Source organism: Urocampus carinirostris, chromosome 2 (assembly GCF_059441175.1).
Source record: "Urocampus carinirostris isolate Australia breed hairy pipefish chromosome 2, RoL_Ucar_1.0, whole genome shotgun sequence".
Classification (NCBI taxonomy): Eukaryota; Metazoa; Chordata; class Actinopteri; order Syngnathiformes; family Syngnathidae; genus Urocampus; species Urocampus carinirostris.
Genome location: NC_142350.1, coordinates 55587638 through 55614826, shown reverse-complemented (window position 1 = coordinate 55614826; position 27189 = coordinate 55587638). Strand labels below are relative to the sequence as shown.

The 27189-nt window shown below is 41.0% G+C and overlaps 1 protein-coding gene across 1 annotated transcript; it reads left to right on the top strand.

Annotated features, from left to right (window-relative positions):
* The first annotated feature begins 298 nt into the window (after nucleotides 1-298).
* Nucleotides 299-27189, top strand: stx17 (syntaxin 17). The gene is made up of 7 exons (XM_088328063.1): nucleotides 299-443; nucleotides 1540-1695; nucleotides 1758-1823; nucleotides 11561-11887; nucleotides 15270-15320; nucleotides 20105-20191; nucleotides 26447-27189. Exons 2-7 carry the CDS (start codon nucleotides 1573-1575, stop codon nucleotides 26684-26686), a joined length of 894 nt encoding a protein of 297 aa, XP_088184189.1. The 5' UTR covers nucleotides 299-443; nucleotides 1540-1572; the 3' UTR covers nucleotides 26687-27189.

Genomic DNA, 27189 nt, shown 5'->3' with positions numbered 1-27189 from the left:
TTTTTAAATAAATTATATTTTGATTTTGAATTATTTAGAAATCAGTTTCATCCTATTTGGTGAACGTTAACGATTCACATCTTTAAAAATTACCAGGGAGATATTATCTAAAAAGAAAAGAAAGTAAGTTTTTATTCTTCACAAAAAAAGTAAAGTGGTGAAAGAATCACTAAAACATATTAAATTTAAATAAACGTATTTTATGTTCACCATTTTCGGAAATATATGCTCTGTACTTATCAAGAAATCTAAATACTGTAAATATTCGGAAATAGAAATACTGTTATTTGTTGTTTGAGGTCGGACACTTTTCATCGACGCACACAATTGTGACTTGTTTACAAATAACAGCTGACAGGAATTTAGCGCGTAGTCGCTGTTGTATATTTTGCTTTACAATGGAAAGACAAACTTCAATATCGTAATTGAGAGCTATCGTTCGGGTAAGTGTTGCCCTTATGTTTGTCACATTAAGCTGCGTATATAAGCAACGTTTTGTGTCAGAGCTAATGCTTCATCCTCTACTCCAATCAATTTCCTAGCACATCGTTTCAAACTTTTTTTTCATGTTAAAGTGAACAGTACCTGATTTCACAAGTTTTTAAATTCAGTGTTCTTTTCTGAAGGTGGTTGACACTCCTAGTTAATGGCTTGTATTGCCGGGACAAGCTCGAAGTCACCAAAAACATCAATATTACTATAGCCACTCCCAATTGGAGTTTAGCATCAACCCAAACTAAGTAATTACACAGTGTCCTTCTAAAATCACGTAATTACGCCCAGTAACATTCCTCTTTTTCTAGTGTTAACTAACGAAATTAATAAATAAAATTAAAAAACAAACGACAACCTAGCAAAAAGAATCTGTCATAATACCATGACCAAAATCATCCATCCATCCATTATCTGCACCGCTTATCCTCAGTAGGGTCGCGGGGGTGCTGGAGCCCATCCCAACTATCTTCAGGCAGTGGGCAGGAGACACCCTGAACTGTTTGCCAGCCAGTCGCCGGGCACACAGGGACAGACAACTCACTTGCTCATTCAATTTGGACCAGTCAATCAACCTGACATGCATGTTTTTGGAATGTGGGAGGAAACCGGAGTGCCCGGAAGAAACCCACGTAAGCACGGGGAGAGCATGCAAACTCCGGACAGGAAGGTTCGATCTCATGACCTCAGAACTGTGCCGCACACGCGCTAACCACCGCGCCGCCGTGCTGCAATGAATGTTTTAATTTTGAAACTTTGGAGCAGCACTCAAGGACAGAAATGTTTATCCTTTTTAAAATAACTCACAATCTCTTTTTATCTGTTTCTTCTAGCTCCAAGTGGCCACAACATATTTCCAATTTAATAGCGGAAAACATTGGGATCGTCCCGGCCCGTTTACTGAAAATTCTATTTGATTATGTCTATATATTTTAGGGGGGGACACACATGAATCAAGGGTCTTTTTGTAATTTCAAACAATTCTATAACAAACGATACCAGGAACTGTGTCCTAAATCTCTAATTGTTTTATACTCCGAATATAAGCCCGGGAAGTGTGGATTCACGTCAGAAGGTCCCATGGCGGAGGGCGGTACCAAGCTGACACTGAGGCGGCTCGAGGGTCCTATTCACAAGTTCATTAAAGTGGCTCTGCCCACTGACCTGGAGCGACTGCAGAAACACCACAATAACATACTCAAGGTGACAGAGCTTGGCATCTACAATTAGATGAAAGCCTGATTGCTTTTCCTTATCTTTCACAGTACCAGCAAAGCCAACAATGGGGCCGTCTTCATCAGGAACACATAAATGCTAGCAGAACAGTTCAGGTATACAATGACATTTTTTTCCACTAAGTTGGCTCATTGTGCATGTTTGGGTGACATGGTTTGGAAAAGCATGTGACCCACAATGACGGTAACCAGGGGGTGACCACCATGATGCCTGCAGGCTCTGGGTCACCCCCTACGACCACATGAGTCGCCCTGGAGCATGTTGTAAAAAATGTACTCGCCACTGATAGAAAATCCTGATTTTCAAGTAATTTAGTCAAATGATCATTTGAATGCTTTGATTTCTAGGTACCTTGAAAATGATCTTATTTTGATAATTGTGACATATGATAACATTTAGCCTTCCTAAAATGAATCAAAGTGGCATTTAAAAGTATCAATTAACTATTGTCTTCTACTTAAATTATTTCACTCATTAAAACCAGGACTTACGTTACAGTAAATTATTATTATCCCACTCAAAGCTGTTCAAGGGATTATTAATTTTTTGCATATTTGCTGCTAATGAGATGACTCAAGCAATTGTACTCCAGTATTTAAAGGAACAGTGAGTATTATTTGACCACTAGATGTTGCTGTATTGTGTTGTCCATCTGAACCCGAATGCTTAACAGCTCAATACTAATACTAACTATGAAGACTCAAAGTGACATAACTTCACCATTTTTCTGCCTAGCTATTGACAAGATTTTTAGTTTTTGGGGGTACCCGTATAAGCAAGATTGTGGACCATGATGTCATCTCCCTTTAAGTGAGGCTCATATAATTTAACATAAATGCACATTTCTTAAGCTACAAATATTTAAAAAAATGTACGTTTATATGATATATCATGTATTTTTGTAAAATATTTAAATTAATATTGTTTTGTATTTTATGAATGAAGTTCCTTTTACCACTGAAAATAAATATTTTAACAATTAATTTTTTCCCTTAACGTTCCTGTAAAATTTGCCTAAAATCCCAATCCAAGACGTACCCAAAGCAAACTGAATGCTGGTCTTGAACCCTTTTGATAATATGGACGGTTTTGGTCTCTTTTGAAAGGTAACACTATGAAGGTTTGTTCAAAAATAATATAGTTACTGCAAGTGCTGCGAATATTTAGAAATCTAAGATGGAACACACAGAAATAGAAGGTTTTTATTCTCGCCGTTTTTTTTTTCCAATCACATGCTTGCAAAAGAGTGTAGCATGGACATCCTAGCTTGAAAACCACTGGGACAATAGCATGAAGCCTGACCAGGTCCCAGCTCAAATTTGATCACAATCTGTAATACTAAACTTTGTATTTTCCACATTATTCTTAAGGTATGTCAAAGCGTTTACAAAAGTGGCCATTTGGAAACGACCAGTCTAAAGCACCAAAACCTTTGCAACGGTTTATTTTACTTTGGGCAATTCTTAGACATTTCAAGAAGTCAGTCACTGGTTGTGCACACTTTTGCGTGATAATCGCGTGTAAAAAAATTTTCCTGGGAGCATTTACGCACGTTTATTTTCGGCTCTGATTTGAATAAGTCCAGTAAAATTGCAAAGAATTATGTTGGATATTTCATTGGCTAATGAATGTTTCAATCATCGTTTGAATAGGTCACTGCTGGCTGATAATAAGAGCCAAAGTTATGTGTGACGTTTTTTTTTTCAATACAGGCCGAAACAGACTATCGCAGGCTAAGGACCGTGTAAAAATGCATGCAATTGGTCGAGAGTGGTGTCAATCAAAAAGTCAAAGGCTAATGGCCATATTGGAAATAATCTCACAAGTTTGTTTACTTTTAAAGGCAGAACAATGATCAAAGTAAGGATTTGTGTGATTTGCTGTGAATATTTCACAAGATAGGATTCATTGGACTTTCGTGAATGTAACCAGACAACGTTTGTGAATAATCGTTTCAAGAGTGGAATATTACAAGACTTTTTTTGGTGAGTTATACCAGTTTTCTAGTTTTCAGGTATCTTGTTTGAGACTGATCCTAATGTTTCCCTGATGAGTACATTTTGAAATGATATCATATGTGGCATGACAGGGTTGCTGGAGCCCATCACAGTTATCTTCGGGGAGTGGGCAGGGGACACCCTGAACTGGTTGCCAGCCAGTAGGAGGGCACACAGAGACAGACAACTCACTCGCTCATTCACACCTAGGGACAATTTGGACCGGCCAATTCACCTGACATGCATGTTTTTGGAACGTGGGAGGAAACCCACGCAAGCACGGGGAGAACATACAAACTCCACAGAGGTATGACTCGGCCGAGGCTTGAACCAGCAACCTCCCAGTCTCGGGGCGGGCGCCCTACCCCCAAGGCGGCGCAGTGTTAGCGCGTGTGCGGCACAGTTCTGAGGTCATGGGTTCAAATCCAGCTACCAGACTTCCTGTGCTTGCTTGGGTTTCCTCCGGGCACTCAGGTTTCCTCCCACATTCCAAAAACATTCATTTCAGGTTAATAGGCCGGTCCAAATTGTCCCTAGGTGTGACTGAGCGAGTGAGTTGTCTGTCCCTGTGTGCCCTGCGACTGGCTGCCAAACAGTTCAGGGTGTCCCCTGCCCACTGCCCGGAGATAGCTGGGATGGGCTCCGGCACCCCTGCGACCCTACTGAGGATAAGTGGTGCAGATAATGGATGTATGGATAATATATATAGCAAAAATATATAAAATTTTCAAGTTACGCTTTGACTCTTTATATGTATATGAATGTGTGTGTGTATTCACAAAATCCGATCTACAATAAGAATTTTTCTACATCCAAGTATTTTTCAGCGGCACTTGTCAAGTACTACTAATGCTACTCACGGTTCACAGGACCCTTAACCGCTAGAGTTGTAGAGGCACCACTTCCTGTGGTGTGTCTTGTGCAAATACAGCCTGGCGGCACCTATCGTTCTCTAAGCCGTTTTTTGGGGTAGTGGTTTGATCCTGTATATGTACCTAATACTACTATTGCTACTCTAAAAAGGCTTTTCTATATTTTTGTGACAAAATACCCACATAGCCAAATGTTTTGAATCATATCTGTTGCAATAATATTTACATTTAAGGCACATATGCGTCAACATTTTATTAACACTCCACTTATTGAAACATGAATATTTTGTTTGTTTGTTTGTACATGATTCAATTGTTTGTTTGTTTGTACATGATTCAAATTGAATCTTTTCTTCCGGCGCCGTCACGAATGGCAGCCACTCCAGCAGCTCCCGTGTTATTTTCGATTGTTCTCGATTGTTCTCAGCTCAGGGATGCTGCTGGAAATGTGAATTTCCCTTCGGGGATGAACAAAGTATCTATCTATCTATCTATCTATCTAAAACATACATTTATGAAATCTATTGTAGTTAGCCAAAGGAAAAAGGAAAAACACCTTACTAAAAGCCAAAATATTTGTGACTGCCAAGCGATAAATCTTCAAAGAATCCTCAGCATGTTCAGTATAAATTGCCTTTGGCGCATTTCTTCACTTCTTTGCTTTGTTATGCCAGTTTTACCAAAATTCCCCTAAAATTATGGCTTTTCAAGTTGACACGAGCGTTTCATAAATTTTGGGAACAAGTGCCTCTACTTTTTTGCTGACCTTTTATAAGCGAACTACTTGTGCTTGGGAAGGTTGGTCCCCTTAGGTAATTCTAGATTGATGTTAGCAATGAACTGAAGTTTTGAAGCTTTTAAATGGTTTTTTGATGCACAAGCTCCAAAAAATAAGACTGCATAATATTTTTTGGTTTGTGTAGCCTCAACCCCACTTAAATTCCTGTACCGAACATCTCCTCTCCTGCTTTTTTTCTGTCCCTACCTATTCATCCATCCATTTTCAGCACCGCTTACCCTCTCTCGGGTCGTGTAAGTGTTGGAGCCCATCCCAGGCACTGGTCAGACCTTCAAGTGGTTGCCAGCCAGTCGCAGTGCACACAGAGACCGACAACTCAATCACTCGTTCTCAATTAAGTACAATTTGGACCAGTCAATTAACCTGACATGCATGTTTTTGGAATATGGGAGGAAACCGGAGTGCCCGGAGACAACCCACGCGGGTTGGAGAGAACATGCAAACTCCGCACAGTGAGACGAGGTAGCTGGAATTGAACCCTGGACCTCCACACAGTGGGGCTGCGCGCTAACCACCCATCCACCAGAATGCCCTGTCCCTACCTATCCTATGCTTCAATAGCAAAAAATCTGGTGAATAGTTGTAGGGGTAGAACAAATAATGATTGTAAATTTTGATTATGTTTCTGTAAATTTAAGAAACATAATATGCTTCAAAAACAGAACAATACCTAAAATTCGTACTCTCAATTCAAAATAATGTAAAATGATAATAATTCTGTGGCAGATTTGGCACTAGATAATAGTCCAAAATGTTAGTCATCATGTTGGTCAACAAAATAAGATAAATATTTCGTTTGTGGGCTATCCATAATTCAAGATTTTTTAAAGATCTGAAAGTTACTAGAGTGTAGATTGTATGGCCAAAATCTAAATGAAAACTGAATATTATATTTCGGTTGCAATCCTACTTTATTGTTTACATGGCGTTTGTGAGTATTCTGATTACAAAGGTTAAGCGGGAGTGATGTCATTATGCAAATAGACATTTCCGCATTCAACTTTTGATATCAAATAAAGTGTGACGATCGCCCATTGCCCTCACCTGGGCCCGCTCGTTAGGCGCCAGCTGCTGCTCGTTGCCTGATTGACTCCCCTCCTATAAACTCGGTGCTCCCATTCGCTCCTGGTTAGTCCGTCAACAAACCTCTGCACTTGCAAGACTTGCATTTTGACTCTGTCCGGTATTCTGCTCGTGTATCCAGTATCCTCTATCGATCCCGTCTGTCCTGTTCTGTCCGGTATCCTGCTCCAGTATCTGGTGTCGATCCCGTCTGTCCCGTCCTGTCAGGTATCTTGCTTCAGTGTCCAGTATCCGGTATCGATCCCGTCTGTCCTGTCTTGTCCGGTATCTTGCTCGTGTATCCAGTATCGATCCAATCTGGCTTCCTGTATTCTCGCGCCTGACTTCTCTGTCTCACTTCTTCAGCCCAGCGATCGCCGAATCGCTGGCATTTGTTTTCCCGCGCATGACTGCCCCGTTACCGTAAAATAAAGCTTGTGTGAAAACGTTACACGTCTGGGTCCACCGTCTGTTCGGGTTCGGACATAAATGATAATTTCATGTTACTCACTAAATTGTTGCTTGTATCCTCCTCGCTCCAAAAGTAAGCTCCATTGCTGTGTCGAAGGTGTTTACATGATGTGTTCGTATGCATCCTTGGTGCACTACATGTCTTTTTTTCTGTTGTTATGTTCCACAAATATTTACTTGCTTTGTAGATGTTTTTCTTATGAGTGGTCCCTCAGTTTTTGCAGTTAATGGGGAAAAGAATCCCTCCGTGAAAAGTGAAAATTTGCGAAGTAATGTCACAGCTTCACCAAAGCTCCTAAGGGTAAAACATTTTGTCCTTATTGACTGAAAGTATTCTACTGTAACAAAATAACCACAATAGATCTACAAATAAAAACACAGAACGCATAATTGCAGTTGAATGAATGGTCTTTACAACGTAATTGAAGGGCTTCTTCTTTCAGAGTAAGGAAGGGATTTAGAGAGTGGTTGGCTAGCTGCATGCTAGCATTGGGTGTCCTAGAATCAGCCAGGTCCCCGCGATGACTAAATTCCAACTGTCCCAGATGGAGCGGTTTCCCTGTTTCCCTGTCTGTTCCGTGTCTTCCATTTCATGGGTAACGGATCTCCTATTGGTGAGATACAGGCTCGGCAGGGGTGGTTTAAGGTGTTTTTAGCCTAGCCGTAGCAGTAGGCCAGACCTGCAGCTTGGCTACTGCCTATTGCCTTTCCTGAGGCCTCAGTCCCTTCCCAAACCCGATAATAATCGATGCAGCGTCGGCTGGTGATCACCATCTCTTTTTGCTTTTCTGATCTGTTCTTTACCTGTTCAATTTAATTGATGAATTCCGTTTCAATGTAACAAGACGCTAAAAGCTATCTGATGCCATGCTCCGCAGCTTGTTTTGGGAGCGAGATGCACCTTCCGTACTTTTTGTCTGACAGCATACACTAGCCTATCACCGTCGCACACACAGACAATCATGCCCACCCAACACACGAACCCCTTTACAACCTGCCCACGCGATAGCATTTGCTGTGTGCCGTCTGCTGAACAAAATGCACGATACGTTGACATTAATGACAATAAATACAATTGTATTCAATTCAAAATGTGTGACGCAGTGAACCAGCAATAACCAAAGGGCGAAGTAGCAAGGGGTTTCTGTACACGCTAACAAACAGTAAAACTGCTTTCTCTAATCGGTGCTGATTGGAGAAATCAGAATGACTTACACTATACACGGGCGGATACGACTTTGACATCCACTATAATAGATGGATATGCCTTTGGCTATTTCGCCATGGAGGCACCAAATAAAATGGAAATGTCCTGAAGAATTTGACCGATGCACATAGGCTTTTTTTACGGTGTGAACTGGAGTTTGCGTGTAGCATTCGTCCCTGTACTCCAAGGCAGAACAATATCGCGGATGAGGGTATATGTGTATATCGGATTACTCCAACGCAATACTGTACTCGCAAGAGTAATCAGAAAATGATAGGACACACCCAATGATTGCAAACGGAATACTTGCAGTTTGATTAAGACATGGCTTTACATGATCAAACTACCGGCAATATTCAGTTTCTCATCGAATTATTGCCTGCATGAAAACACACTCAATATCTTACATGATATGTCAATTTCAGGCAATACTTTACTTGTTAGTAACTATCATTTTTGAATTAGTTGTATTTTTCTGATTATTCTGTTCTGGGTCATGATTGAGAAGCTGGAAGTTCCAACACAGCTGACACCGTGTTCCAAAAAGGGTACATGTTGGACTTTCCGCCAACAAATTAAAGGAATATTTTTGCAACCCAGCCAATAAGCCATTTAAATTTTGCGCTCCCAACTAAAAAAATTAATGAAGGGGAAAAAAAATGAATCAAATCTGACGTACAACCTTGAATAGAGGTTTTTGTGCTAGTATGTTGGGTGTGATATTCCCAGAAGGAAACTTTTGCCTGGGAACCGACAGGCACCCAACAATCCTCTCACCACTGCATTCCGAGCCCCAGGGGTGAACACAGAGTGCTTTCCTGTGTCTTTTTGGTGTTAATCCTGCACTCTCTTTCAAGTTTACTGGTCAGAAAGGCAAAAATAAGGTGAGTGTGCAGTATAGTGGAACCTCCATTACCGAGCACCCCAAAAATCTGCAAGCATCTTTAGGAAAAATACATGATACGTAAAGACCGAACAAAATTAGAGTTTAAAGTTTTTTCTGTTTTTTTGAGGGGGGGATGGTTTTTGGAATATTTTTGTGACAACATTACAAATGGCAAATACGAAAATGCAAAGTTGTAGTCTGACTTTTACGAACAATCAGTTAATCTGTGCCTAGCCATGTAATGTGTGTGTGTTTCTGTCAATGACTGGGATGATGGTTGGGAGAAATCCGTGTTTGTTTGGTTTTTTGCTTAGATATTGATATTTTTATGTACTGTAGTGTACTTAATAGTGTGAAAATGATTATACAAATAAGAAAACTTCTTGGGTATCTTTTTCTTAAGTGTATTATTTTTCTATATTGAGATATTTCTTGAGTGGAGGTACATCCTTGTCTATATCTTATGTATGTGTCTGTCTCTTAATCTCTCTTTCTCTCTCTCCCATTCTTGCTCTGTCTCTCCCTTTCAATCCATCTAGCTATCATTTTCTCTTTGTCTCTCTGTCCCTCTCTGTCATTCTCTATCTTTCTCTCTTCATATCTCTCTCTAGTTCAAATTTTCTCTTTGTCTCTCTTTTATTTTCTGTCTTTCTTTCTCTAGCTCTCATTTTCTCTTTGTCTCTCTCTCTATTCTCTCTATTTCTCCCTCGCCTACTCTCCGGCTCTGTCTATCTGTCTGTCTGTCTGTCTGTCTCTCTCTTTCTCTCTCTATCTCTATATATTCTCTCTATTTCTCTCTCCTACTCTCTGGCTCTGTCTGTCTGTATGTCTGTCTGTTTCTCTGTCACCCTCTTGCTCTCTCTCTCTCTCTCTTTCTCTCCCTTGTTCTCTCTCTCTTGTTCTCTCCCTCTCAATCTCTCTCACTGTCTCTCTCTGGCAACCTCTCTCCCACTTTTGCTCTCTCCCTTTCAATCCCTCTCCAGCTCTGGTTTCTCTTTGTCTCTCTAATTCTCTGTCTTTCTTTCTCTTTCTCTAGCTTTTATTTTCTCTTTGTCTCGCTCTAATTCTTTGTCTTTCTCTCTGTCTCTCTCTATGTCTCATTTTCTCTTTGTCTCTCTGTCTCTCTCTCATTTTCTGTCTTTCTCTCTGTGTCTCTTTTTCATTTTTCGTCATTCTCTATTTCTCTCTGTCTCTCCCTCTCTCTCCTGCTCTCTGGCTCTGTCTGTCTGTCTGTCTCCCTCTTTCTCTCTCTTTTTCTTTCTTACTTGTTCTCTCTGTTTCTGTGTCTCTTTATCCTTGTCTGTCTGTCTGTCTCTCTCTCTCTCTCTCTTTATCTCTCTCTCTCACACTGTTTTCCTGTGTGGCCTGTCTCTCTTTCTCTCTCTCCCTCCCTCTCACTCTCTTTCTCTGTCCCTTTCTTTTGTTGCACTGAATAGGTGTCCTTGTTCGCTGAGTATGTGCAGGTTCTCCTTGATTGCGCACACGCGGATTTTCGAGGGAACCCTGTGACTACTGCAAATCTTTTCAAATCCTAAACGGACTCTCTTAAAATGTGTTCATATATGTTTATTCATGGCGCATGATTAGCCAAACGTGTTAAGCGCAGCATATCGACCCCCATTTAGTCTGGGTGGTGTTGCAGTATGGACGGCTGATGTGTAATCCTCCTGTCACCCTCAGGGCATAGCGGGTTTCTGTTTTCCTGTCTCAAGCTTATTAAAAGTCCTCCGTGCACCCAACACTCTCTTTACCTCTCAACATTTCCGTGGCTGTAGCAGATTATACTGCGGATAGAGCTGTCTACCACTGGTGCAACAGGAGAAAATATTTGTATGTCTTCTGTACGATGTTTACTATATAATACTAGACTTTTTCTGTATTTCTTTTAACTCCTTCTTTGTCAGGCCAGTAAAAAATGATTTTCATCTCACATTTGTAGCCTGGAGTCCTGTTTGAATCTTGATCAGGCCTAAAAAATATCCAGCCTTACCTAACCCAGGCACCCAGGTATTATGGGTCAACCCAACCAGAGCCCGACCAAAGAATTTGATTTGAAGGACCTAGACTGAGTCAAACCTGAGACTTTAAAATATATTTGTGAGGGCTGGGAAGGAGGAGTGTGGATTTATAATAAAATCTAAATTGAACAAGACTGTGTAAACAGTTACATATTTTATATTGCTGTGCCTGCACAGGTTATATTAACCAACAATTTTCTATCATTGACGGACTTTTTAAGAGTCTCTGTCATTTTGATGGGTTGAAAATCAGGCCAATAACCAGAGCAGCAGCACATACTAGTGAAAGGCAGGGAAACAAAAAAGTACAATGACGGGTTGATAATAACAAAGTTTAAAAATTCAGCGAGAGAGAAGCCCGGCCCGGCCGGAACGTATTGATTGACGTTAACGGCCTGACTGAGCCCAGGATTCGAATCGGATCTGGTTCGGGGTCCGGCTTAAGATGCTACCTCAGCCCCAAAAGTTTAATGCTAGTTTAATCCGCTCATCTTCTTTTTTTGTTGGCGTCACTCTGCAGCAACTGCGAGCCAACATCAGAGAAATGGAGAAGCTGTGCGGCCGCGTCCGGCAAGAAGATGCCGTCGCTTTGGAGAAACTCGTCAAGCCAATCAAAGACAGGGCTTCAGCCGCCGTGCAAGACTTCCTGCGGTTGCGCTCCGAAACCGTCCTTCACCCTATGCCGCTTTCACCGCCACCTGCCTCGGCTTGGCCATCGGGTCCGGAGCCCAGCACCCGACTAGCTGGCGAAGACGAAGAGACTGTTTCCGGCTGGGAAATTCAGACTCAGCTGCCTAAGATCCCTGTAGAAGAGAGTGCTGCAGAGTCTTGGGACAACTTAGAGGAGGTACTAAACTGAGCACACTGAATAGCACCTGAGACAGAATAAGCTAATAAATACATTACTATGTATGGTAAATGGTCATTTATTTATAAAGCGCTCTTACATAGTCTTTTTTTTCAAACGCCATATAATGACAGCTGCAGCTGAGCCTTTTCTCCTTATTGCACGGGGCTGAAACTATTCAATATTTTGCTTGATAATTAGTGTGAGTTAGGAGTCCAAAATATATTTTTAGATACTGAATAAACTTGCATGGACAAAATTGCTAGTAATTATGATACCAAAAAAAGGAAATCTTTAACCACACTCCAACCACAGAACCATCAGTCTCATCAGCCATGCAAATAAAATTATGCTAAAGGTCCTACTGAACAGACTGAAAAGCAGGCTGAAAACATCCTAGATGAAGAACAGGCAGGTTTTAGGGAGGGAAGGACCACCAAAGAACGCATTTTAATCTGCTCATCCTATGTGAGAAGTTTCAACAATACCAGAGAAACCTTTAGCACGTTTTTGTTCATTTCAAGCAGGCCTTGACAGAGTATGGCAAGCCGCTTTATGGGCCACCATGCAGAAGTAAAACATGGGCCAGAAACTAGTTCGGACCATTGAACAACTGTATGCAAGAGCCAACAGTGCGGTACTGATTAATGGTACCATTGGAGCGTGCTTTCAAACCACAGTCGGTGTGAGACAAGGCTGCATTCTCTCTCTAACTTTATTCAACATCATCCTGGAATGGACCATGTCCAAAGCTCTGGAGCAACATGAAGGTACAGTCGTTATTGGGGGGGACAACATCACTAACCTCCGTTTTGCTGATGATACTGCCGGATTGGCAGGAGATGAACAGGAACTCAGAGATCTGGTCAATCACCTAGACAAAGCATCAAGCCAGTATGGGATGGAAATCACCACAGAAAAAAACAAAGTAATGACCAACCATCCTCCAGGTATCACCACAAACATCACAATCAACCACAGAGAGCTAGAACCTGTCACCTACCTTGTAGCTGTCATATCAGAAGATGGATCAGAACCAGAAATCATGGCCAGGATAGCTCAAACCAGAGCCACACTTCCAAGACTTAAACCCATCTGGAGGGACAAGAACGTAGCAGTGAAATCAAAGATCAGACTCATGCAAGGGATGGTTACTTCCATCTTCCTTTACGCTTGCAAGACATGGACTCTCACAGCAAAACTGCAGAAGAAAATCCAGGCCATGTAGATGCGATGCTACAGAAACTTCTAGGCATCAGCGACTTAGCCCATGTTACAAACGCAACGGTGAGCAACACCATCAGAGAGGCACATTGGACCCTACAAAGAACTGTTGTTAACTGTGCGCGGACGGCGACTTCAGTGGTATGGTCACGTCACAAGATCATCAGGACTGACCAATATAGTTCTCCAAGGCACAGTCCAAAGGGGCAGGAGGAGAGGAAGGCCATAAAAAGAACTTTTTTTAGAACTCATGTGACTCTCAATCAAAAAATGTCACTCAACCACATATGTCAAAATCGAGGCCCGCAGGCCACATGCGGCCCCCAAGAAGGTTTTCTACGTCCTCTGAGATGATCTTGATTTATGAATGTATCACACACCAGGAATTGTGCATTTTTTTAACTGCTTGTTACAACTCCTTGCACTTTATTGTATTTTTGTTTGGTGAATCATAGGAAGTTGTTATTACTTCTTTCTTTTAACAGCTTACTTTTGCCAAAATATAAAATATAGGCTACTGATGTTTCCTTCATAGTTTTTGCTTCTTTTATTTAATCTTCATGCCATGGAGATTTTTTTATCAAGAAAAAATTTATTTTGTGCCTGTTGTTGAAAATTAAGGTTTACTGACAAAACCATTTGAAAATATTGCTTTATTTATCTCATTATTTTGGAATATATTTGTTAGCTTTTCAGCAGGTTAATTTAGGTTCTCGAGACTATGAGTGTCATCTTTAAAATTGTGTTGTATAACTATTTTGTTAGGGATTTTTTTCCTTTTTAAACCGTTTTTTTTTTGTTAGGCCGATCTCGTCCTGCCCGTTTCAGCTCCAATACGGAATGTCTTGGTCACTGGTAGCAGACGACAATGTCATTGAAGATTTGCTAGTGTGGTGGTACAATAGCAAATGTTTGCTTCGACCAAGCATTTATTTTTCAAGGGTATTTTTAACACAAGTTATTTTTTGTTTTACATAGTCTGTCTTGCTGTTTGTTTAAAATTGGCTGAGAGTATCCAATAACCTGTAAACTATTGAAGAAAAACTGGCATTCTGTAGTAGCAACAACTGCAAAAGCAGAGGCACTGATTATTGATACTGTAATTAACCAATTCATTGTGATTTGGTCTGTTTACTTGCTGATACAATACCTTAATGGTACAGCATTGGTGTCTGAAAAACTAGATATTTTTAGTCTACCGGTAATTTGATGACGCAGAATTTTTTTTATTTTGCATTAAACGTTTATCATGTTTTGTGGGTGTGATTTGTTTGCTCTGTCATTGCCTTTCATAACTATCCATTGTCCATCTATTATCTGCACTGCTTATCCTCAGTAGGGTCGCGGGGGTGCTGGAGCCCATCCTAGTACATGCAAACTCCACACAGGAAGGTTCGATCTTGTGACCTCAGAACTGTGCCGCACAGGCGCTATCCACTGCGCTGCCGTGCTGCCCCATTTCATAACTCGTGTACTCATAATTTTGTAGCTTACTAGGGCACAGATTTATCATATATTTTGCTTCTATGTTTTGGTTTAAAAACGCACTGGATTGATGTGTTTGAATTTCATCCATCCATTATCTGCACCTCAGTAGGGTCGCGGGGGTGCTAGAGCCCATCCCAGTTGTCTTCGGGCAGTGGGCAGGGGACACCCTGAATTGGTTGCCAGCCAGTCGCAGGGCACACAGAGACAGACAATTCACTCGCTCATTCAAACCACAAGTCAATTAACCTGACAGGAATGTTTTTTGGAATGTGGGAGGAAACCGGAGTGTCCGGAGGAAACTCACGCAAGCACAGGGCGAACATGCAAACTCCACACAGGAGGTTCGATCTCATGACCTCAGAACTGTGTCGCACACGCGCTAACCACTGCGCTGCCTTGCTGGTGTTTGAATTCCAGATTTACAAAATTTTCTTCCCCCTAGAATTTCCATCCGCCGTGGTCTCACTACATTCTGTAGGAAATGATGATATGATCCAAGCCTAATTCTAATTTGCTTTACAATAAAGTACTTAAAAGCCACTTTTTAAAAAAATATCCTAAATCAATCATAACCTAAATAAATAATGAATATTTTTAGTCTGATTCATCACCTCACTTACCAGTAATTGACAATGCAATGCTCTTAACTCTGATTTTTTTCTCTTTTCAGGACCTGAAGCAGCTGAGTGGTTTGGTGACAAGCTTCTCCGTCCTCGTCCATGTAAGTGCGAACACCAATTGCTTTCATACGTGCACTCGGTGCTTGTTTTTTTTGTTTTTTTTGTTTGCCTCGCTGATGGGCCCCCTTTGAGAGCGCAGATCAGTTTAAGAGCGACTGCTGGGGACCCTCAGGGGCCTCTCAGCAGAGAGGAAAGCTTGAGGGGTAGCCAAGGGAGAGACTGAGGATCTGGAGGCGGGGAGGGAGATGTCTTCGGGCGGGGGAGCGGGACCACACGGGGGACGCATCGGAGCAGGTGGAGAACAGACGCTTCAGATTATGGCCCCATCCGGAGGGACGGAGGCAAGAGAGATTAACAGTGGCGGGGAGAGAAAGCCAAGATGTAGTGATGCTTCAAAACAGGCTAAAGGAGGAACAGAAAGAGCATAGACATGTTGTTGCAATATCTCGGGGGAATGGCGCCGCTGGGGGCAGAGTCATATTTGAGTACACAACCACCATGGAATTGCTGTGCCTATGGTAGAGATATTAAACCCCGACCCAGCACAAGCCTGACCAATTATTTTGATTTGCAGGACGAGGCCCGACGCGAACCCGTAATTTCACATTTTATTTGCAGCGTTTGTAGGTCTGCTTGAAAATCTTGAAAACGTGTGGATTTTAATGTTGTGTTTTGATGGATTTAAAAGTACTTTAATCACAATTTCAAAATGTTAAGTGGCTTCAAACAACAGGAACGCAAGAAATAAAGACACAATTGGCATTATTTTGATTTGAAAACCTATCCAGTCTGCTTGAACTTTTTTTGCTTTTGAGATTTCTTGATATATAGCTTGTTCCAGCAATACTTAATTCTAGAACTAAGCATTCCAGGAACCTTTTCTTTCGCTTTTGTTTTAATGCTGTTATAGAGAGTTCATGCAATTCTGTTCGATTAATTAGAACAGTGTTTTTTAACCAGTGTGGCATGACAACTCATCTAGTGTGCTGCAGGAAATTACTTAAGTCTATCGTAGCAAAAAAATATACAATTTTTCATTATATTACTGTTCTTTCAGTAATCAGCCGAGTGGCTGTAACATCCATCCATATCAGAAGATCGCAGCAGATTACTATTCTAAAAATATTTTATATACTAATTATCTACTTATGAACTAGTGCAGCGGAATATATTTAATTATATTCTTTGTTTGATTAATCTGTTTAAGATTTCACCGCAAAAAATTACAGACTAAATAAAACAAAGTTACAATATGCACATCTGTCACGAAGCGGAGCGGGAAACAGGAAAAAAAGGACCCATTAGCGTAGACGTACTCACAATTTATTGGGGGAAGGATGAGGAGGGTGTGCACACTCGATCAGGGGATCGATGGTCGCGGAGTGGATTAGAAATTCAAACAAAAGACAAGTTGTCAAAAACAAACAAACGGATCAGACCAAAAACAAAACAGGATCAAATACGGGCAGATTCACAGAACTAGGCATTTAACAGGTTTTAACAGAAGTCTCACGGAGTTTAACTAGGTTTAACAAACGTTCCAGCAACGCACAGTACAAAGGAGCGCGCTTAAGTACTCCAAGAGCAATCAGTCCAATGCGTCTGAGGTCGGTGTCAAGGGGCGGGGCCAGCTGGGCGCCATGACAACCGTGCAGGACATGACAACATCATTTTGATGATTTTTTTTTTATTTGAATAAAAAAATCTTAAAGTTATAGAGAAGTTAAAAAGTGTTACACTGGCCGACAATTTTTACTTACTTTTCTAGAGAAAAAATATAAAGAAAAACAATGAATAATCCTGTACTACCTCCTGAGCCACAGTACGCCAAAAATAGTGGAAAAAAAAACATTTTACTGTCATATTAGGCAACATGATAATTTATTTTTCCAAAAAAGAAAAGAAAAAAAAACTGAAACTGGTACCAGCATTTAATTTTTAAACATTTTTGACATAGGGTCTTGTCCAGAGATTTTTTTTAACAAAAATGTTCTGCCTTGGCTCAACAAATATTTTAAAAACCACTGATCTAGAGGTATCACTCAATATTACAGTTTTTAAAGTAATGACATTGTCAAAGAAACACTTTAATCTGAAAAATGCCGCTACTAGGAATTTGATTTGCAATATTTGGCAGCTCCGATTTTTAATAGCTTTAAATAGACGTGAAATACCAATAAAAAAAATATTATGAATTCCGATACAACACAAAAATCTGTGAAGATTTACTACTGGAAGATTAAAAATGTGAACATTTGAGAATCACGTACCAAAAGGTATGGCAACGATTAATCGATTATTGGACTAACTGCCAAAGATTTTTATAATCAAATTAATTAATGGATTACTAAGAGGACATCCATCTATCCATTAGCTGCAACGCTAATCCTCAGTTGGGTCGCATGGGCGCTGGAGCTCAACCTAGGCATCTTGGGGCAGTGGGCAGGGGACACCCTGAACTGGTTGCCAGCCAGTCACAGGGCACATAGAGACAGACAACACACTCTATGATTCACACCTAGGGGCAATTTGGACCAGCCAATTTACCTGACATGCATGTTTTTGGAATGTGGGAGGAAACAGAAGTGCCTGTAGGAAACCCACCTAAGCACATGGAGAACATGCAAACTCCACACAGGAATGTTCGATCTCATGACCTCAGAACTGTGCTACACACGCGCTAACCATTGCGCTGCCGTGCTGCCCTCCTTAAGGGGACAGTGTGTATTATTTTATACTGCCAAGTACTTAGTATTATTTCCTGTGCTTTTGATATCTCGTTTTCGGTTTCAAAATCTGGTGGTCAAATGATACACAGTGTCCCTTTAAATCTTCAGCTCCTTAGCACTTAAGGGAAAATTGACTAATCAATATCAAACGGATTTTTCTTAACATAAGCAATCCATAAAACTTTAATTTGCTTCGAAAAAAAGAGAGAAAAATGCTAGTTTGGTCAAATTGAGTCTCCATAGTTTGTATTCTTCCTTGTGCTTTTTAGCATCATTTTTGGTTGCACGAGACAACACAGCGTCACCTAGCGGTCAAAGAACACGCACTGTCCCTTTCATCGGGCAGCAGTGCAGAGAAACCTCTGAAATAGAAATTCAAATATTTAATCCGTGTCACTCAACGCTCGAGTGAAAGCTTTTGTGTGTTATTGTGGAAGTGAAGTGTCGTGAATGGAAAGTGGCGCTAGGGTGGGGGGTTTAAAGGGCCCCTCCTGGAAAGTGCCCTCTCCTTGTTGTTTGGTCACTGTGTCCATGTGGCCCTCATAGGGAGAGAGACAGCTGCCTCTGTGAATATTTCATGAGATCGACACACAATTCGCACAAACTTAGCATGATAGCTGTTAAAAGTACTTTAATAATAGGGTTGCAACTAATAACTATTTAAATCGGCGGCTAGTCACCGACGGTTGAAACAATTAGTCAAGTTATTAGATAATCAATTGTTTTTTTTCTTACATTTAGCATAAAGTTGATTTTGTAATGTGGGAATTGATAATCACAAAAGAAAAGTGAGTACAATGAAAAATACATATTTTAGTGAACATGCTGCGGCTTGGTACATAAATTTAAAAAAAATGCTAAATCTAAAACTAATTAACACAGTGCTCGATTGTCCATAAATAAACCTCATTCTTTTGATTAGGGACAGGGAAATAAGTAATAAATTAAAATCAAGTAAACATTTCGTATGCTTGTAAATTACACCTGTCCAACTCCTGGCCCCCAGACCAAATATGGCTCACCACATTATTTTATGTGGCCCGCGAGATCTTTAAATTCTGAGAATTTAAAAGTAGATGGTTAAAAAAAAAATGAGTACAGACGCTGCCCTACTTACAATCGTTCATAAGTTGAATTTGTTCGTAAGTTGGTTCAGTGCTATATTTTGTATGGAATGTATGCTTAAGGTTTGTAAGAGTAACCTGTATAGTTTTGTTCTTAAAAATAAACATTTCATAAAATAATATGCTCTATAAAGATAAATTAAGTTGAGTTTAACTTACTTTTGGAAGATGCGCTTCAAGAGGTCTCCTCCGTGGTAAAAAGTGGACCAAAAAAAAAAAAAACATCCAACCATTTTCTCAACCACATCAAGCTTTCATATTCCACTTTCGTTTCAAAAGAAACGGCTCGCATCTTCTTCTCCTTTACACTTTACACCAACCATATTGAATGAAATGAAACAATAAAAATGCCAACGTTCTTAGCGCGCTGGAGATACAGTATGAAATGTTGAAACAGGAACTAGGAAGAGGAAGCAGATTTCTTCTTCGGGGTGGATGCTCGGTGACCTCTCACTCTGCTACCACACGCTGGTAGCGGCGGAAAGAAGCACTACAGTACTCTGAAAAAGGTGCACACAATACAAAATATAACTTACAGCAATGTCCGGATATTTTTCGACATCCCCCCATAAAATGTTCGTATCTATCGTTTTCCGTAAGTCGAATGATCGTAAATAGGGGAGCGTCTGTACTTAGATTACGTTACTGATTACAGTTATCAACAGGTAACTGTATCAGAAGTAACCCTCTGACCTCTGAATTGGGCTGCATTAGAGCGCTCGTCTTGAGACCCAGAAGTCGCAGGTTCAATTCCTGACTATTCCGGGTTTAAGGTCGAAAAGTGTCCTTGGGGACGATAAGCAGATAGTTGCCTTGCGCATTCGGAGATTTTCAGTGACTTGAAAAGCTCTATATAAATGCAGACCACTTACCACTTACCTTAATAATATTAACACTATTGCAACTTGGTGTGTGAGTGCATGTATTTGTGTATGAATTTTTACAATCGTAAACGTAACAATCGCTCTACAGTCCCAGCAGGAGAAGATCGACAGCATCGAGGACAACGTCAACACGGCCGTTGCAAATGTGGAGGAGGGGTCCAAGAGCCTGGGGAAGGTGTGTAATGCTGCGTTCATGTGCCGTGCGTGTGCGAGATCGATGGCACTTTGCCTCGCAGCCATTCCGACAGCGTTTGTCCCTATCGATCGGCACCAATACGCAGGAAAAGCCACAATTAAGGAAATTGAGAGAGGAGAAGGATGGAGAGGTCGTCCCAGTGTGTTTTGGGAGTGTGTGTGCTCGCATGGAGAAGAGCTTTGAATGAGCAATTCACATTTGAGCGGATGAGAGACGAGTGTACCTGACGGGCCTTGGCACCAAGGACTCACACCCACCATGCTGCGGTTGTGATACCTATAGAATATCACGATAAGCAAAAAATGTTGGATTTTTACAAAGAAGTACTTTTTGACATACAGTAGACCCCCAGAATAGGAGATTAATCCAACCTCAGGTGGGGATCACAAGGTAAATTTGCCGTTTAGCTCGGGAATAGAATCCTTGGGTAATCAACTTACAGGACCAGAATGGAAACAGGACCCAATTGCGTTCTGTTTCTCACAAGTTTTATCAAAGGAAAGAGGAAGGCCTGCGCCCACGATCAGGTGTTCGCTAGTGTAAAGTTGGCTGTTTTTGGTTGTAAATTTCTCAGACTTCCATGCTATGAAATTAACCTGTTTTTATATTCCTAAATATCAAAACAATCATCACACACACACACATATAGTCACGTTTCAAAGATCAGTCCAATTCCATTATTTGTAAATACATTTTTCAATCTTATTTCCTTTTCTTGTGAAGTCGCACTCATGTGTGACTTCATTTCCCGTTTATGTAAGACGTCAATAAACCACACCTACTGACCGGATGTTGAGTTTGGCCTGGGCGGCCAGCGAGCATGGCCGGTCAGGCTGGGCTGGGATATCCACGATGTAGATTTAAAACCTCAATAAGTGTTTTTATCTGAATAATTCTGCCAACAGAGAGTTTATATCTTGAATATCTCTCACTGCTAGCCACGGGAAGCAAGTCACTCTCATACTCGGATTGTGATCCGAACGCGGAAGTGAGCGATGGCAGTGTCAAGGACGGAAAAACAAGTCGATAGCCAGGACAGGAGAGCAAAAACGTGGTCGGGGTCAAATACGGGTCGTAAGTCGGGACGGGAGAGCAGACATGGTCAGGGTCAAAAGACGGGAGCAAAAATGGGACAGGTGGGAGTCAGGGTCGATAAAGGCTTGCCTAGTATTCACTGAGGTTCGCAGACGGACTGACAACAGGGGACTGACAGGACGGGGTTCAAATACTGACAGGGAGCCAATCAGAACCCGCGGCAGTTGGCGCCAAATGAGCGGGCACAGCTGAGTCACATCAGTAATCATGACACTTACCCCAGATAAAAGTATAAAAATAAAATCGTATCTAGTACTGTTTATGGGTAATATATACTTTTATGATTGAATACCATGAAAAATAAATATACTGTACATATAACGGAAAAACGACATTTTATTTACCTTTGTTTTGACATGAATTGAGCTGGTCCAGTGGAGTTAGTGGGTAGATGCAGGAAAATACAATCCCCTATTTTAAAACTTCCACTTGTGAGGATTATCATGCCCTTGGAAAATTTCCTTGCTAAAATCGCCTCCTTATTTTTCATAATAGTCCCGATGGTCAATCGGTTACAACCTTGCGACTTCGGGAGGGTAGGCATTCTTTTGCTTTCTTTGTATTTTTTGATCATTGCAAGCTCCCTTTCCATAGCAAGTATGTTTTTGCTTCTCCCTTTAGCATTGCAGCAAGCTTTGACACCTATGACATTTTGTTCAGACATAGTGAATTCCAAAATAGTAACCAAATCATCAATGGTTAATAGTTTTCTTTTATTTAACCTTCATCTTGTGTTAGAAATTGGCACCACTAACCATTGTTAGCTGGTCAATTACCCAATATAATTAATGCATCCATAACCATATATTTCCATTGTAATCTGATTTTCTGGCCGCTGAGACACATCAGACATTATATTTTACAACCTTGAAATAAGCCACTGAAGACTCTTACATCACATACGAGTTAAATTAGTACTAATGTACTAATTTTGAAATACAAGGATTAATAAAAACATTGTTAATCAACAAAAATATGTGAAAATATTTTTGTGGCACAATGTATTATCCTGGACAATATCCAGCAAATCCAACTCAGTCGAAATTCCAATTGCCTACACCAGGGGGGGTTACGTTTGAAGTAGATTCATTTAACAGTGAGGTGTTAATCAACAACATGTGCGTCCGGCATCTGCAAAAAATATATTCATATATCCCTCCGCTCTGATGATAGCGTCTGCAAAACCAACTGAGGAAGATAACGGATTCAGTTTGAAGCCGTCGTCATGCTGCTTCGCGTGTGTGTGTTTTCAACCATCCCTGCTTGTGTGTGACCATACACACAAATGGCACCGAAGAGTACCGAAAATTCCGGACTACAGAGCGCAGTTAATTAAAAGATGCATGTGCAAATTTAATGGGGAAAATTAACTTCGTTTTTGTACAAGCCGCGCCGGATTATAAGCCGCAGGCTTAAACAGCCATCAAAATGGACTAATTTACATCCTTTTCTTACATAAAAAAGTGGGGAAATGGCCACTACAGAAAAGTAACGCGTACACCAAAACCAACAAGTGAAAGCAGTGTTCATTTTACCTGTGAAAAGTGATGGGTCCCGGGGACTCGCATGCTCAAAAATCTATGGGTCCCAACAGAGATCTATGGGTCCCCAAAATTCAGTGTTATGGAGGTTGAAATTGTAAATCGGCGACAAATATATAATATAAATCTATATATTCATTCAGTTTTAATCATCACACTTAATTGGTAATACAAAGCAGTTATCACTTCAGATTTTTCAGTTCACAACAATATTGTATATTATACAAAATAATATTGCTGAAATATTAGTCTATATATCCATGCAGTTTTAATCACTTCAGATTTTTCAGTTCATATATTCTTCATGGTTTGCTGTCCCGCCACAGTTGTAATGCCTTCTCAAGGTCCAATTGCAGCAACGGAATTTCCATAGCTAATTTGTGGTTTTCATTGTCTTTGTGCCGATCCAATGTGCTTTTCTGAAAGTTCGTATTGCGAAACGATTTATGCAATCCAGTTTTTTTGTCACGCTGGGTACACGCATCACAGAACATGTATCCTCCATTATCATCATCTTCATAACGTAACCAGGAATATAATTGAGTCCATTTTGGCAGAAAAGTCCTTTTCTTGCTAGAAGTATTCTTTTGTTTATCTTTCGTCGAATTGTCTGCTTCAACACACGTGTTTTCCTTGCCTGCGCGATCTTCTGAAGAATTTCTCCGCCATTTTTTCGTGCCGGAATTATTGCCGTTCTTACCACCTTCTGTGTTATGTTTCGACTTATTACCGACACTGAAGAAATTACCATTTTTTTGTTGATTTTCACCTAATACCAACTGTTTTTACGGAGGAATACTTCTCTTTCACTCGACAACCACCACAACAATTATGTCATCTCGTTTGCCGAGATCGGCGCAAGACCAAAACAACAATAGCAGATCTGCCTGACGAAAAGTTTGGAGTGCGGTAAATCTTTGTTAAAAAAAAAAGGAATCGGGTAATAATGACAATTTGGTGTCAAAAAAGTTGCGTCCCGGGAATGCACGTTGATTTGACACAATGCGTCCCCAGCAAAAATGATGCGTCTAGGACGCAGGGACGCGGGCAAACGAGAACACTGAAAGTACACCACCCAGTGGAGCTTTCAGTAACTGCTCTAAAAAAACTTTTACTCGTGTAATTATTTACCCAAAGAACATGCTTACCAAACTTTTAGTTTTACTCCAAATCACTAAATCCAAAGAAATATTCCCCGTGTTAGGGTAAAAGCGCGCGGCTTTCTCCTCCCTCCCTCACGTCAGACATCATTTCCGCCTCTTGCCAATAGCTTACAAGCTTTACAAACTTTCTTTCTGCTTTTTGGACAACTATTTCACTCTTTGCAGCTTGTAATCTGCAGAATTGGCACCAAACCGTTCATTTAGGCGCTGCACTTGCAGTGCAGACTTGATTCGAGGGACTTGGCCCCAAGTAAACCCCAAGCTAAAATACGCACAGCCGAAGTAAAGCTTCGTGTTTACTTTGGCGGCAAATTGAAGCTTCGGATTTATTTCAGGCTCCTTTACCAAATCAAGTTAATCTGTCGGGTTTAGGCGGGTTCGGGTTTATATACCCGCGACTCAGGTCAGGTCGGGCTGATTTTTTAGGCCCGATTTTACCTCTACCAGTAGCCTAGAATTTAGGGCCATTCTACAGACTGGTTCTGAAAATAGCTCACCAGTGATGGGTCATTGTTATTTTCTAGGAATTTTGAATTCTAATTGGCATGATATTGTTGTGGTCAAATGAGCTCATTTTAACCCTCTTGATTACAACCTGACAATAACATAACTATAGAGAACGAACTTGATGAGCTGTAATTTTATAAATGCACATCTAACTGGTAACACTTGGTGCTAATCAGTAACAAAAAATGGTTCTCGTTTTTTAAAAAAAAAAGTTGGTGATCCGGCAGCACGGCGGCGCAGTGGTTAGCGCATGTGCGGCACAGTTCAAGTCATGGGAACCTCCTGCGTGGGTTCAAATCCAGCTCCAGACTTCCTGTGTGGAGTTTGTATGTTCTCCCCGTGCTTGCATGGGTTTCCTCCGGGCACTCCGGTTTCCTCCCACATTCCAAAAAAAAACATGCATTTCAGGTGAATTGGCCGGTCCAAATTGTCCCTAGGTGTGAATGAGCGAGTGAGTTGTCTGTCCCCGTATGCCCTGCGGTTGGCTGGCAACCAGTTCAGGGTGTCCCCTGCCCACTGCCCGATGATTGCTAGGATGGGCTCCAGCACCCCCGCGCCCCTACTGAGGATAAGCAGTGCAGCTAATGAGATGAGAAGTTGGTGATCCCTGATTAGAAACACGGGCAATGACAAAATATTAGTTACATGCATCTGAATTTATTTCACACAAATATTTTAATCTGAAATAAACATTTATGACTACATTCAAAGATTCACAAGATTAATATAATGTGCACATTTAAGTAGTTATTATAACAGGGTTCCTGCGGATCCTTAACGTCTTATTCATTCTAAAAATGAGGCCTTGATTGGCATTTAAATGCCTTAAATCAAATTTTTGAAAGTCTTAAGTGTGAACACATTAATACGAATTATATTTGTTGGAACTAATATGTCGAAGTGTCCTTGGGCAAGACACTGAATCCCTAATGCCCCCAATAAGCAGGTCGGCGCCTTGCATGGCTGCATGGCCGCTATTGGTGTGTGAGTCTGTGTCTGAATGGGTAAGTGTGAAGCACATTGTAAAGTGCTTTGGGAGGTCTTCATTGAGTTGAAAAGCGCTATTTAAATGCAGACCATTTACCACCATGTGCCACTGTCAATTAATGGTAGTGAGGTGGAACCGGCCCATTCATTCAAGTTTCTGGGTACTTACTTGTCAGCTGACCTCACATGGACCGTCAATGCCACTGATATTCTAAAGTCAGCCAGACAAAGGCTCTACTTCCTTCGTCAACTCAAATCATTCGGAGTCCGTCCATCCATTCTAGTCCATATTTATCGTGCTATCATTGAATCCGTTTTATCTAGGTCAATCACAGTTTGGTTTGGTCGCGTCAATCAGAAAGAATTGTCAAAGATGGAATCAGTAGTGAGGACGGCAGAGGAAATAATAGGTACTGGCCTCCCGTCCCTGCAAAATATCTACATCGATCGAACTAGTAAACGGACACGAAAAATTATAGACGATCCCGGTCACCCTGCTCGCAGGTACTTTGATTACCTGCCGTCAGGTCGCCGTCTTCGCTCCATTGCGAGCAAGACTTCACGTCTTAAAGGAGAGTTTTTACCCTTCCGCTATCCGTATGTTCAACGAGAATTGATTTAGGTTATTATGTATAGTATTATTATGCCAACGGCGTTCCTCCGACTTATTCTACTCTAGTCTTGTTATTTACATATGCTTTCTTTTTAAACTATTCTATATAATTACCTTGTATTATACACTACAATATCTTTTTTTACTCTATTCTTTTTATTCTTTTAAATCTATTATTTTATCATTATTGAGTGTTCGCGTGTCAAATGATTTCTTGTATGTATCATGTTTATGGTTTATACAGGCTGAATAAATAAATACAACAATACAACAACAACAATTTTTACCATTTCAAAATCTTGATTCTTTTTCACCTATTTGTGTTCAGGCCGTGGGCTACAAGTTGGCGGTCCTTCCTCTGGCCGGGGCGCTCCTGGGCGGCGCGCTGGCCGGTCCTCTGGGCCTGCTGATCGGCCTGAAGGCGGCGGGCGCGGCCGCTGTGGGGGGCGGTGCTTTGGGTTTTGCCGGGGGCAGCCTGGTGAAAAACCACCGCAAAAACACGCTCGCGCTGCAGATGAAGCAGCTGGAGGCACCCCCGGACAAGGTCAAGGCTGCAAAGGACGAGTGAGCGGAGGAGTTTACAGGATGTTCTATCGCAGATGCGATTCCTTTTACAGTCACGGCGTTCGTGACAGGACTGTTGGGTGGAACGGCGTCAAACTGACATTATTGTGAGCTCGACTTCAAATTACTGTATTGCCCGCACTAAAAGATCCACCGGATGATAAGGCGCACCCTCAAAAATAGTCATTTGTCATGTATATTTCATACATACTTTAAGGCGCATGGAATAGAGACAACAGTTAAAGCTAACATGTTTATTTGTGAATTACCGTCGGGCTTATGGCATATGCAACCCCTAGCAAAAATTATGGAATCACCAGTCTTGGGCAAGCCCTCGTTCAGATATTTTATTCTGTAGAAAAAACTCAGATCATAAAAAAGAAACAATCGTAAAGTCATTCCAAAGTGCAAATTATTGACATTCAGAAACACTAAAAGAAATTAAGAAAAATGGTCAGTAAATGTTACTTTTATAACGCAAGTGAAGGGAAATAAATATGGAATCAC

Coding starts and splice junctions, on each gene's coding strand:
- stx17 (XM_088328063.1), top strand. CDS start 1,573: ATGGCGGAGGGCGGTACCAAGCTGACACTGAGGCGGCTCGAGGGTCCT. Junction 15,321..20,104: donor GCTTCTCCGTCCTCGTCCAT/GTAAGTGCGAAC, acceptor ATCGCTCTACAG/TCCCAGCAGGAGAAGATCGA. Junction 20,192..26,446: donor GGTCCAAGAGCCTGGGGAAG/GTGTGTAATGCT, acceptor ATTTGTGTTCAG/GCCGTGGGCTACAAGTTGGC.